The sequence below is a fragment of the Salvelinus alpinus genome, chromosome 10 (genome assembly GCF_045679555.1).
Source record: "Salvelinus alpinus chromosome 10, SLU_Salpinus.1, whole genome shotgun sequence".
NCBI lineage: Eukaryota > Metazoa > Chordata > Actinopteri > Salmoniformes > Salmonidae > Salvelinus > Salvelinus alpinus.
In genome coordinates this window covers 68,130,643-68,143,645 of record NC_092095.1, presented here as the reverse complement: position 1 = coordinate 68,143,645, position 13,003 = coordinate 68,130,643, and the positions used below count along the sequence as shown (strand labels likewise).

General features: G+C 45.5%; 2 protein-coding genes across 10 annotated transcripts in view; one reads left to right on the top strand and one right to left on the bottom strand.

Moving 5' to 3' along the window:
* Positions 1-593, bottom strand: part of LOC139532741 (zinc finger CCCH domain-containing protein 13-like) — a 33,022-nt gene extending 32,429 nt beyond the window's left edge. For 3 of the 5 annotated variants that reach the window (XM_071330724.1, XM_071330727.1, XM_071330725.1), the window contains exon 1: positions 431-572. The gene's annotated coding sequence lies outside the window, so the exon portion shown is untranslated. Of the gene's footprint in view, positions 1-430 lie in introns of all 5 variants that reach the window. The other 2 variants (XM_071330726.1, XM_071330728.1) reach the window with 1 other exon arrangement.
* Positions 594-662: 69 nt separating this feature from the next.
* On the top strand, positions 663-13,003 carry LOC139532742 (cyclin-T2-like). Of its 5 annotated transcripts, none has more exons than XM_071330730.1 (9): positions 663-1,053; positions 1,738-1,819; positions 5,050-5,178; positions 5,280-5,340; positions 5,928-5,990; positions 6,190-6,235; positions 9,353-9,516; positions 10,169-10,239; positions 10,407-13,003. In XM_071330730.1, the coding sequence occupies exons 1-9, from the start codon at positions 896-898 to the stop codon at positions 11,511-11,513; spliced, it is 1,881 nt and encodes a 626-aa protein (XP_071186831.1). In that variant the 5' UTR covers positions 663-895; the 3' UTR covers positions 11,514-13,003. The 5 variants fall into 5 exon arrangements, with proteins under 5 accessions (XP_071186831.1, XP_071186830.1, XP_071186834.1 ...); XM_071330729.1 differs by having other exon boundaries at positions 10,169-10,263; XM_071330731.1 differs by lacking the exon at positions 5,280-5,340 and having other exon boundaries at positions 894-1,053; positions 10,169-10,263.

Genomic DNA, 13,003 nt, shown 5'->3' with positions numbered 1-13,003 from the left:
AACGTTCCATTTTGCAAATAAAAATAGTTTTTAATTGTACAAATTCAGTTTGCTCCCTTCCCGTTTCGTTCCGTTTGCTTCCGTTTAAGAAGTTTTGCAACAGAATCGGCTTAATAAATACACCCCAACATCAACGTTAGCGCTACCAATCAAGCCCCAATGATGAGTTAACATTAGCATATTGATGCTGACTAGTTACTAACACATTAGTTAACTAATCACTTATGCATATTTTTGCCAGAGATCGTATCTGAAAATTCAGTTTGGTAGCTAGCTAGTTAATAGCGAATGAAAAGGGAACTTTGGATATTTATGATAACGTATTAGCATAAGCTAGCTATGCTCTCTGGGCCCGAGGCCTGTATAAGCCATCCCCAAATTCAAAGATCCTGGAAAGCTATTGCACATTGCAGTAAAAATGTTGCCTCACCCAAAATATTAATTCGGTGTCGCATCTATTTTCGTAGGCAATGGGATTCGCTACCTTTTGAAATTACAAGTTGTATTCTTGTATTTCAATGGCAGGGGCTCCCCTATCCGCCTTCATGTTGGCAAAGGGTGCGTGTGTAATGATTGGGTGTGTTTTCGACCGTAGATATCTAAAAGTGGAGCCGCAATATAATCTACACGCGCGGGGAACTATGGGATACTGGGTGTCTTCTTTTTTCTTTACACGAGTTTGAGCCTGCAAGTTTGGACAGAATGGACCTATCATCATATCCATGATTTTCCACAATTTGTGAGAGATTTTTTTTGCTGTATTGAAAGTTAAAATAGTGCTAATTTGCTGAGAAATTGGTTTACTAGTCCTAGGGGAGTAGCCAAAGCGCATGCGCGTTTTATTTCCTACGCTCCCTACCCCCTCGAGCCACCAGGGGCTAGTTGTTGGAGCGCAATGGCGGTGCACCGGGGACCTTCTTCGAAATGGCTCTTTTCCCGGGAGCAACTAGAAACAACGCCGTCCCGCCGCAGTGGAGTCGAATCTGATAGGGAACTTTCTTACCGACAGCAAGCCGCCAACCTAATTCAGGATATGGGCCAGAGACTCAACGTGTATCCTTTCTGAAAATGAGGCTTTCAGCCCGCTATGTGGCAGCTAGGCTAACTAGCTACCCAAAATGGTTGTGCCGTTTGTTAGCTTGGTACCTAGTAGCCAACTAGCTTTCTTTGCAAGTAACTGAAATACAGCTAAATGTGTCCATTTAAAATACAAGTTGAATGTTTTACTTCGACTAACGTTATGTCTTGTTTGGATTACAAAATAGGATACCTAACGCAGTAACCCTAACCTTTGAGGTTGTTACGCTAGCTAGTTCTTCAGCTAACTTGATAGCTAACGCACCATGCTAACCTCGTTCTGTTATGTGATCAGCTAACGGTAGCTGTTATTTTGGCCTGCTAGACGTTCGCCTTAGCAGCTCTGTTATCGTCTACTCCGCCGGCTGGATGTACGAATAACTATTAGTTAATTATTTTTATGAACATATATAATATGGTTTGTTATGTTATCTCACGAGGTAGTTAGTTGTGACATCTTGGTCAGCTGTGTCTCATTATTGGAGTAACGTTAGTGAACCTGAGCTAACTAGCTGAGATGGGAACAAAGCTAGGTGGATTGTCACCCAACTACCGGTAAATGACATCAGCCAGCTATGATGTTAGAATAGTTTATGCATTGATTGCAGTATTCCTGTTGTTTCCGCATATCACTTGGAATTCCTTAACCCTTGTATTCAGCTCTCAACTCATCATCAACACTGCAATCGTTTACATGCATAGATTTTATATGATTCACTCTTTCACTAAGTTTCATAGGAATGTAAGTAATCACCATCTCAATTGTAACATAGATTGTTTTTGTATTTTCATTCTCTAACTCTCAATCTAGCCTCTTCCTATATCTCGTTGTGCTGTCTTGCCAACTCCTATAGTCATTGTGCTTGGTGTGACAATGACTTGCAACACAAACAGATCTGGGACAAGGCTAACTTCTATCTACAAGGGAGATCTGAGGGATGTTCTTGTAGTCTTGGGCTGTATACCGGGTTATTTGGAAATAGCCAGTTCAGTGCTCTAACTATTTAATATAAGTTTTTCTATACGTTTTAATATTTGTAGCTACTTTTTAAGTAAATACCTGCAGTCAACTTGTACATTTTAGTGATTTAGCAGATGCTCTTTTTCAGAGCGACTTACAGTAGTAGTAAGCGCATACGTTTTCGTACTGGTCCCCTGTGAGAATCGAATCCACAACCCTGGCGTTGCAAGCCCCATGTTTTACCAGCTGAGCCTACCATAGTTGGCCCAGAACAGTTGAGCCAGTCACATGTTTGTAAATAGCAAAAGTGGGAGCAGGTGAATCCAACTGTGTATAGACAGAGGTCGTGTTTTATATTGAAAGTTAAGTGTGTTTTGCCTCAATGGAGTGATCGGGGATGTGCAACTATAGTTTTTCTTCACAGAAAATTTGGCAGAACACATTCGGCAGAAAATAAGCATAATTTTCATCTGATGACGACAGAATTGCAATGCTATTTGGCTGGCAGCCACACAAGTAGGCTAAATGAACTTACAATTTTAAAAAGCAATGTATTTTTTTGGTGAAAACGATGCATGGCCATCATATTTCTGTTTATCATAGAAAGAATGTAGCCAGTTAAACTGGCGTTTTACCAGAGAGAAGTAGGCTGGCTGCTTAGAGAAAAGTAACTACACATCAGTAAGAGCGCTGTCTGCTGATAATGTGTGAATTCTCATCAATCAAATCACATTTTATTGGTCACATGTTTAGCAGATGTTATTGCAGGTGTAGGGAAATACTTGTGTTCCTAGCTCCAACAGTGCAGTAGTATCTAACAATTCACAACAATACACACATGTAAAATTATGGAATTAAGAAATATATAAATATTAGGACGAGCAATGTCGTAGTGTCATATGAGGTGTCAAAGCCTTTGGATGAGTTATCTGTACAGCTGCCACTGCAGCTTGATCGGAGGGCCTGTGGTCCGGACCTCTGGTAGTCTCTATGGGGGTGCCACAGGGTTAAATTCTCGGGCCGACTCTCTTCTCTGTATACATCAATGATGTCGCTCTTGCTGCTGGTGATTTTCGGATCCACCTCTACGCAGACGACACCATTCTGTATACTTCTGGCCCTTCTTTGGACACTGTTAACTAACCTCCAGACAAGCTTCAATGCCATACAACTCTCCTTCCGTGGCCTCCAACTGCTCTTTAAATGCAAGTAAAACTAAATGCATGCTCTTCAACCGATCACTGCCTGCACCTGCCCGCCCGTCCAGCATCACTACTCTGGACGGTTCTGACTTAGAATATGTGGACAACTACAAATACTTAGGTGTCTGGTTAGACTGTAAACTCTCCTTCCAGACTCGCATTAAGCATCTCCAATCCAAAATTAAATCTAGAATCGGCTTCCTATTTCGCAACAAAGCATCCTTCACTCATGCTGCTAAACACCCTCGTAAAACTGACCATCCTACCGATCCTCGACTTCGGCGATGTCATTTATAAAATAGCCTCCAAGACTGCATCCAATTTGTTGAGTAGAGTTGCCATCACAGTGCCATCCGTTTTGTCACCAAAGCCCCATATACTACCCACCACTGTGACCTGTACGCTCTTGTTGACTGGCCCTCGCTTCATACTCGTCGCCAAACCCACTGGCTCCAGGTCGTCTACAAGTCTCTGTTAGGTAAAGCTCAGCCTTATCTCAGCTCACTGGTCACCTTAGCAGCAACCACCCGTAGCACGCGCTCCAGCAGGTATATCTCACTGGTCACCCCCAAAGCCAATTCGTCCTTTGGCCGCCTTTCCTTCCAGTTCTCTGCTGCCAATGACTGGAACGAACTTCGAAAATCACTGAAGCTGGAGGGTCATATCTCCCTCACTATCTTTAAGCACCAGCTGTCAGAGCAGCTCACAGATCACTGCACATGTACATAGCCCATCTGTAAATAGCCCATCCAACTACCTCATCCCCATTCTGTATTTATTTATTTATCTTGCTCCTTTGCACCACAGTATCTCTACTTGCACATTCATCTTCTGCACATCTACCATTCCAGTGTTTAATTGCTATATTGTAATTACTTCGCCACCATGGCCTATTCTTTGCCTTACCTCCCTTATCTTACCTCATTTGCACACACTGTATATAGACTTTTTCTACTGTATTATTCACTGTATGTTTTGTTTATTCCATGTGTAACTCTGTTGTTGTATGTGTCGAACTGCTTTGCTTTATCTTGGCCAGGTCGCAGTTGTAAATGAGAACTTGTTCTCAACTAGCCTACCTGGTTAAATAAAGGTGAAATAAAAAAACAAATCCTTGCGTTTTTCCTCTCCGTTCTGGGCCCGTCTGCTTCTCCCCTATCTTCTCAGAGCAGGCAGGCCCGTTGGCCTAGCGACTCCAGACTCCACACATACATAGCGTGGACACATACTGCTCCACAACCAGTATTGTTCATTTGCACAATGTCTCTAATTCACATTCCCTTGTAAATGTACAAACTCACCAAAAATGACTTTTTTATACCTTTTATTTAACTAGGCAAGTCAGTTAAGAACAAATTCTTATTTTCAATGACGGCCTAGGAACAGTGGGTTAACTGCCTTGTTCAGGGGCAGAACGACAGATTTTTACCTTGTCAGCTCGGGGATTCGATCTTCCAACCTTTCGGTTATAGTCCAACGCTCTAACCGCAACCTTTTGGTTACTAGTCCAACGCTCTAATCACTAGGCTACCTGCCGCCCCGCTGTAGCTCCTTCCTGTATATGTCTAACTTTATGAGCTGGACTGCCTGTTTTTGGAAAAAAAAAATTGTGCTCGATAGCATATTTAGCTAGCAGCCTCACTATTACTTGTGCTCATTATGTTAGCATTCTGGTAATAGACTTCCAATAGGCATTTTCACCCCGTTTTTTGGCGTGCACTAAGCCTGTAATAGCGTAAATCCTGGGATGAGTGAAGGACGGTATGACAACCTGGATACCGCCCAACCTTAATGTCTTTATTTCTACAGATCATCTCCCAAACAACCTTGTTCCTGGCTGCGAAGGTGGAGGAACAACCTAGGAAGCTTGAACATGTCATCAAAGTGGCCCATGCCTGCGTCAACCCCCAGGATGCCCCACTAGACACCAAGAGCAATGTAAGTGAGGCCTCTGTACCTGGGTGTTGTGATGTGGATCTCTTGTCATGGTGATATTGAGAGAGAGACACATTACAAATATGAAATCTGTTGAACTTTAGGCATACCATCAGCAAGCTCAGGAGCTGGTGATACTAGAAACGATAGTACTGCAGACGCTAGGTAAGGATCTGTCTATAGATGGATGATACATGGAAACTTCATGGGCTGCATCCCAAAGGGCACCCTATGCTTTACACACAGTAACATGCTTTTATTGTACAAGGGCACTACCCCAGTGGGCCCTGGTCTAAAATAGTGCACTACCCCAGTGGGCCCTGGTCTAAAATAGTGCACTACCCCAGTGGGCCCTGGTCTAAAGTAGTGCACTACCCCAGTGGGCCCTGGTCTAAAGTAGTGCACTACCCCAGTGGGCCCTGGTCTAAAGTAGTGCACTACCCCAGTGGGCCCTGGTCTAAAGTAGTGCACTACCCCAGTGGGCCCTGGTCTAAAGTAGTGCACTACCCCAGTGGGCCCTGGTCTAAAGTAGTGCACTACCCCAGTGGGCCCTGGTCTAAAGTAGTGCACTACCCCAGTGGGCCCTGGTCTAAAGTAGTGCACTACCCCAGTGGGCCCTGGTCTAAAGTAGTGCACTATAAAGGGAATGGGGTGCCATTTGGGACGTAGTCGTGGTACTTTTTGGTTCATTTGCATCTGGATGGCCAGTGGGCTTTGGAATGTCTAATCATGTTCCATTACATTGTTTTCAGGTTTTGAAATAACAATTGAACATCCTCACACTGATGTTGTGAGATGTTCCCAGCTAGTGCGAGGTACAGCCTTCTTCCTGTGTCTTTCCATCTTATCACCTTCTCTCATCTTTGACACACACCTCAACACAGACACTTATACTTTTATTAAACCTCTGCTGTATGTAGTAACCAGTTCTAATAATGTTTTCATTTTATTTCATTCCAGTGCTTGTCTGAGACTCCGAGCTAACCTTTGACCCCTCTCTTCCTTCTATTACAGCAAGCAAGGATTTGGCACAGACTTCCTATTTCATGGCTACCAACAGGTTGTTATCCTGACCCCGCCCCCCACTATGTTGCACTGTGATGGCACACTATAGCTTCCTGTACTGGCAGGTCCCCCTTCCTGTGTCCAACGCCCTCTTTGCGCCAGGCAGGTTTCTGGGAAACCCCTAGGGGCGGTACCAGCCAGCCAGGCTGCAGCAGTGCGGTGTATTGTACAAGGGCTCAGTGTTGGCACATAGGGGTTGAATGCACAATGTGAACGTGTTGGTGGTGCTGTAGACTGTCCTCACTGACCGTTTGGTTGCTACAGAGTGCATATGTCTCCTCCTTCCTAAAACACAATTGGTAGCCTGAATATAGCTTGCCACTAAAGATCAGTGAAAAGATGTAAACTATAGCATCTGTCCCGGTAAGTATTAATAAAGTTTTATTTTTTTTTGATTTATGTTTGACAAATAGAAGCTAATATACACTGCTCAAAAAAATAAAGGGAACACTAAAATAACACATCCTAGATCTGAATGCATGAAATATTATTCTTAAATACTTTTGTCTTTACATAGTTGAATGTGCTGACAACAAAATCACACAAAGTATCAATGGAAATCAAATGTATCAACCCATGGAGGTCTGGATTTGGAGTCAAAATTAAAGTGGAAAACCACACTACAGGCTGATCCAACTTTGATGTAATGTCCTTAAAACAAGTCAAAATGAGGCTCAGTAGTGTGTGTGGCCTCCACGTGCTTGTATGACCTCCCTACAATGCCTGGGCATGCTCCTGATGAGGTGGCGGATGGTCTCCTGAGGGATCTCCTCCCAGACCTTGACTAAAGCATCCGCCAACTCCTGGACAGTCTGTGGTGCAACGTGGCTTTGGTGGATGGAGCGAGACATGATGTCCCAGATGTGCTCAATTGGATTCAGGTCTGGTGAACGGGCGGGCCAGTCCATAGCATCAATGCCTTCCTCTTGCAGGAACTGCTGACACACTCCAGCCACATGAGGTCTAACATTGTCTTGTATTAGGAGGAACCCAGGGCCAACCGCACCAGCATATGGTCTCACAAGGGGTCTGAGGATCTCATCTCGGTACCTAATGGCAGTCAGGCTACCTCTGGCGAGCACATGGAGGGCTGTGCGGCCCCCCAAAGAAATGCCACCCCACACCATGACTGACCCACCGCCAAACCGGTCATGCTGGAGGATGTTGCAGGCAGCAGAACGTTCTCCACGGCGTCTCCAGACTCTGTCACGTCTGTCACATGTGCTCAGTGTGAACCTGCTTTCATCTGTGAAGAGCACAGGGCGCCAGTGGCGAATTTGCCAATCTTGGTGTTCTCTGGCAAATGCCAAACGTCCTGCACGGTGTTGGGCTGTAAGCACAACCCCCACCTGTGGACGTCGGGCCCTCATACCACCCTCATGGAGTCTGTTTCTGACCGTTTGAGCAGACACATGCACATTTGTGGCCTGCTGGAGGTCATTTTGCAGGGCTCTGGCAGTGCTCCTCCTGCTCCTCCTTGCACAAAGGCGGAGGTAGCGGTCCTGCTGCTGGGTTGTTGCCCTCCTACGGCCTCCTCCACGTCTCCTGATGTACTGGCCTGTCTCCTGGTAGCGCCTCCATGCTCTGGACACTACGCTGACAGACACAGCAAACCTTCTTGCCACAGCTCGCATTGATGTGCCATCCTGGATGAGCTGCACTACCTGAGCCACTTGTGTGGGTTGTAGACTCCGTCTCATGCTACCACTAGAGTGAGAGCATCGCCAGCATTCAAAAGTGACCAAAACATCAGCCAGGAAGCATAGGAACTGAGAAGTGGTCTGTGGTCACCACCTGCAGAACCACTCCTTTATTGGTGGTGTCTTGCTAATTGCCTATAATTTCCACCTGTTGTCTATTCCATTTGCACAACAGCATGTGAAATTTGTCAATCAGTGTTGCTTCCTAAGTGGACAGTTTGATTTCACAGAAGTGTGATTGACTTGGAGTTACATTGTGTTGTTTAAGTGTTCCCTTTATTTTTTTGAGCAGTGTATATAAGGGTAAAAAGCTAATTCTTAGTAATAATTGACACACCTAATACTCCAGTAGTAAAATGATCATCCATAATTCTCTCTAATATATGAATGACTTGTATGCTATAGGTATCCTCTTCTTTACCTTAGTAGAATCTAAACATTACAGTTCATTATAGATTCATTATTTTCCTACATTTTATTTTAGTAACTGTTACTTGCCCTGACTTAGATTAATAATTTTGCTATCCTATCAACAGCAATATACAATGTCTGGACAGAGGGCAAAAAATGTTTTTTTATTTACCAAGTCAAAAGGATACTTCCATAATTAATGTATTGCCCAGATTTTTGCAATGCAAGACTATTGAACCATTTTGAAAAAGGACATTTAAAAAGAAAGTTGGCAAAGGTATGAGTGAGATGGCATAACTTGACAGGCTGGACTGGAACAAAGCAGGTGGATGGTGGACATCAATTATCTTTAGGAAACAAGCTTGATCCCAATAAAAACGCTCAGTACTCTCAAAGAACACGTTTACCATCTAGGGTTGTCCTCAATGTATCAGTTTTCTACGGTAAGATTCTGTATGAAATGGTAAGAGAAACAGCCACGATCATCCATCATAGAAAACCACCGGGGTACGTGCCTCTGCCACTCACTCTCAACAGTCTGGAATATGAAGGCAGTATTATAATATGTACTGTATGCATGCAGATCAGCTGTACTCTGAGCTTTATTAGACCAGAGACATGGCTCAAGTCTAGACACCATAGAGAAGAGGTTCAAACCTCTCCTTGGGGACCCCCAGACCTTCAAAACTAGCACACCTGATTCAACTTGTCAACTAATCGTCAAGTCCTTGATTAGGTGAATCCACTTGTCAACTAGTCATCAAGTCCTTGATTAGGTGAATCCACTTGTCAACTAGTCGTCAAGTCCTTGATTAGGTGAATCGGTGCGCTAGTTCAGGGCTGCAACAAAATTGTGAAAGGTCTGTGAGTTCCCGGGGAAAGGTTTGAAAACCACTTCCATAGGGTCTTCAGCCATGTCCCAGGACTAGTGCTAATGTCCTGTCTTCCAACCCTAGAACTGTAGCTAACGGGCGTCTCCTCTGTGGTCTTCCCTCCGACAGCCTCCACCTCACCACGTTCTGCCTGCAGCACAAGCCCACAGTCATCGCCTGCGTCTGTATCCACCTGGCCTGTAAATGGTCCAACTGGGAGATCCCGGTCTCCACTGACGGGAAACACTGGTGGGAGTATCTGGACCGCACCGTCACGCTCACACTGCTGGACGGTCAGAAACATTTTACTCTTCTTATTTTAAGGACCGTGGAATTCCACCCTCGTAGGGGGATATAAGCCAGGAAGGTTGAAATTGGGAACACTTGATTGAAGGTGTTGAACCCAAGACCTTCGGGGTTCTATAGTGGAATTCCACCCTCTGTTTAGTATTTCTTGTTTATTCAGACTGCCCAGAAACGCAGGGGGATATAATGTGATGAAGGCGGACGCAGGGATCGAACCTTCAGGGTTCTAATAGTTGTCTTTGTGTCTGACGTAGAGCTGACCCGTCACTTCCTTCAGGGTTCTAATAGTTGTCTTTGTGTCTGACGTAGAGCCGACCCGTCACTTCCTTCAGGGTTCTAATAGTTGTCTTTGTGTCTGACGTAGAGCCGACCCGTCACTTCCTTCAGGGTTCTAATAGTTGTCTTTGTGTCTGACGTAGAGCTGACCCGTCACCTCCTTCAGGGTTCTAATAGTTGTCTTTGTGTCTGACGTAGAGCTGACCCGTCACTTCCTTCAGGGTTCTAATAGTTGTCTTTGTGTCTGACGTAGAGCTGACCCGTCACTTCCTTCAGGGTTCTAATAGTTGTCTTTGTGTCTGACGTAGAGCTGACCCGTCACTTCCTTCAGGATTCTAATAGTTGTCTTTGTGTCTGACGTAGAGCTGACCAATGAATTCCTGCAGATTCTGGAGAAGACGCCCAGCAGGCTGAAAAGGATACGTAACTGGAGGGTAGGTTCTGCTCTCACAACTGGTGTAAGTGTTTCAGCATTTAGCCCTAGTAGCTACTACTTCACTGTTTCATCAGATTGGTTGTCTGAATATTGACTGACATTTGGGGTGGAATTGTTTGGTGTTGCCCTTTTTTTTTACTGAATTTCACCACATCGCTATTCCAGGCCACGCAAGCTGCCAAGAAGCCCAAGATGGACAGCCAAACGGGCGACAGCTCCTTCCAAGGGAGCTCCTCATTGGACGGCATCAGCGGTGTGGCCGGCAGCAACTCATTCTTCTCTTCGTCCCTGTCAGACTCTGGGGAGATGGCTTCGCTAGATGACATGTCTATCCCGTTCCCTCCCTACCAGGCCCTGGCTGGGGACCACGCTGAGCTGCTGGGGCTGGACCAGGGCCTCGCCTTTCTTCCTCAAGCCATCCCTTCAAAGTACCCATCAGGCAAACACGAACACAAAACGGCCAGTGCAGGCAAGCATCCACAGGCCCTGCCCAATAACCCCTCGCCCTTCACCCGCCCCCCACAGAAACTCTCCCTGGATAAGTACAGAGAGAAACAGGCAGCGGACCTGCAGAACGGTGTCCGAGAGGAGCAGAGCGGTGTGGACATGTACCAGTCCCCCGCCCTCCCTCACCACCAGTCCCATAAAAGACGCTCCCAGCCTGGGCAGGGTGTCCCCCAGCACGGGGACAGCAGGAGGGACAAGGCCAGCTCTAAAAAGACACGAGGTCTCCCACCACAGGCCTCGGCGGTTGAGAACGGCGTTGCGGCCAGCAACGAGGAGCTAAAGATGAGAATCAAAGTATCAGCTGAGAGGGACCAGGGCGGCCATGTTGGTGTCCCGCAGGGCAAAGAGAAGTACAAAGACCACTCTGGCCCCAGCAGACACCCCAAGCACGGCCACTCGCACCCTTATTCCCTCAGCGGGAACGGCCGAGGGGCCATCGACCCCGCCCTGGCACTCAGAGTCCTCGGGGGCCATGGTAGCGACCTGGGGGGCTCCAGTTCCTCCTCTAGGAAACGGGCCAACCCTGACGTCAGTAGTCACAACAACCACCACCACTCTGCTAAGAGCAGCAGGAGTTCCAAAGGTGCCGGAGGCTCCTCCCACTACTCTTCGGACGGTGGTGGTGGTCCGAGGACTTTGGAGAGACACCACGGTGGCCCGGAGGGGTCAAATGGAGTGCTGGGGTCTAACGGCCAACACACCGACTACAAAGACACTTTTGACATGCTGGACTCTCTGTTAAGTGCCCAGGGAATGAACCTGTAAATTCAGAGTTAGTTGTTTAGCCTGGGTGCAGGCTGTTTGGTTCTCTTGACAACTCTGTCCAAACATGTTTGGCTTGACATTTGAGTTGGCAAGACTGGACAAACAGACCTGGATAGTAGGCTAGGCAGGAGTTGTTGGATAGAGATAAAATAATTCTGGGGGAAAAAAAGGTTTTTATGATTTTAAAAACAAGTAAAAAATGATTTTATAACTTTGAAGTTATGTGAAAGTAACTTCATCACCCAGTCAGTCAGTCCTGTCTACACACGGTAATAATTACTGATGCTTTAAGGATCTTCAGAAATGTCCACAAGATGATATATACACAGTGCTGTAATGCTACTTGTCTGCTTGCTAAACACCCTGGGAGCCACGTTCACTGGTTCTGTGATTGACAAAATTCCAGATTTTAATTCTGTTCTTTTAAGGAGAGAAAGAGAAGTCTGTCTTTTTATTTGTTATTAATGATGTGCATGTTTCAATCACATAAGGAAAGATAGCAGCCTGGTGGCGGTTCAGTGTCCACGTAAACGCGTGTACGTTTTTGTACGTTAAGAAACAAACTTATTCCTTGAAATACTCAGGTCTTGAAACTTTTTTGATATAAAGAACGAAATAAATCTTCCTCTTGGCATAATACCTGTATCTGTAGAGATGTATAACTTCTGTAATTTTGTTGAAGGCTGCAGAAGTACAGCATCTATCTTACCCTAGAGGCTGTTTCAGTGTGCTTGTCTTCTAATGGCAGGACACACATTGTATATGATGGCAATCCAACTCATCACACATGGCTAGTCAGAGGACATACAAAGGCCCTTTCCCAGATCAACACCTCATAGACCCTATGTCTGTGTCCAAAATGGCACCCTATTCCCTATGTAGGGCACTCCTTTTTGACCAGGGCCTGCAAAGTTCCCAGCTGGGAAAAACACTGGGTCCTGGTCAAAAGTAGTGTACTACATCGGGAATAGTGTGCCGTTTTGAGAGAGACACCCTTATGCGCTTGTGGGATCTCAAGTGCTTAGGGTCTAGGGGTCGATTGGGGACTGGGCCATATGCTGTCTACTGTCCAACTAAGTGGATGCCAAAGGCTGTGCCTCTAAAACATACAGCAGATTATTCTAGAGCTATAAAAGAAGTTTACGTTATATCTGCTGTGAAGTGCATTTAAAAAGATCTCGGCATATTTACAAAAAGCCTTGTGATTGTAACAAGTCGTCAACAAGTCGCTATTCTTCAATATTGATAAATGTCTAATTAACCAACCGCCATCCTATGAAAATATCTCTAGAGGTGATTGTATATAGGACTGCAGTTCTGAGTTATAACTAGCTAGTCGGTTGACTTGTTACACCCTCAGACCACACATTCTATTCTGCCATAACAGTGTATTAGGAGGTCCTAAAGCGGACACTATTGAACAAATCCTTAATGTGTGTACTGGGAACCCAAATAAACGTGTAAAACTGTCGTTGTTACACACAAACACA

Excerpts from the sequence above, each read along its gene's own strand:
- LOC139532742 (XM_071330729.1), top strand. The coding sequence starts at position 896 with ATGGCGGTGCACCGGGGACCTTCTTCGAAATGGCTCTTTTCCCGGGAG. Across the intron at positions 5,179-5,279 it reads CACTAGACACCAAGAGCAAT|GCATACCATCAGCAAGCTCA; the intron begins GTAAGTGAGGCC and ends GTTGAACTTTAG. Across the intron at positions 9,517-10,168 it reads CACGCTCACACTGCTGGACG|AGCTGACCAATGAATTCCTG; the intron begins GTCAGAAACATT and ends TGTCTGACGTAG.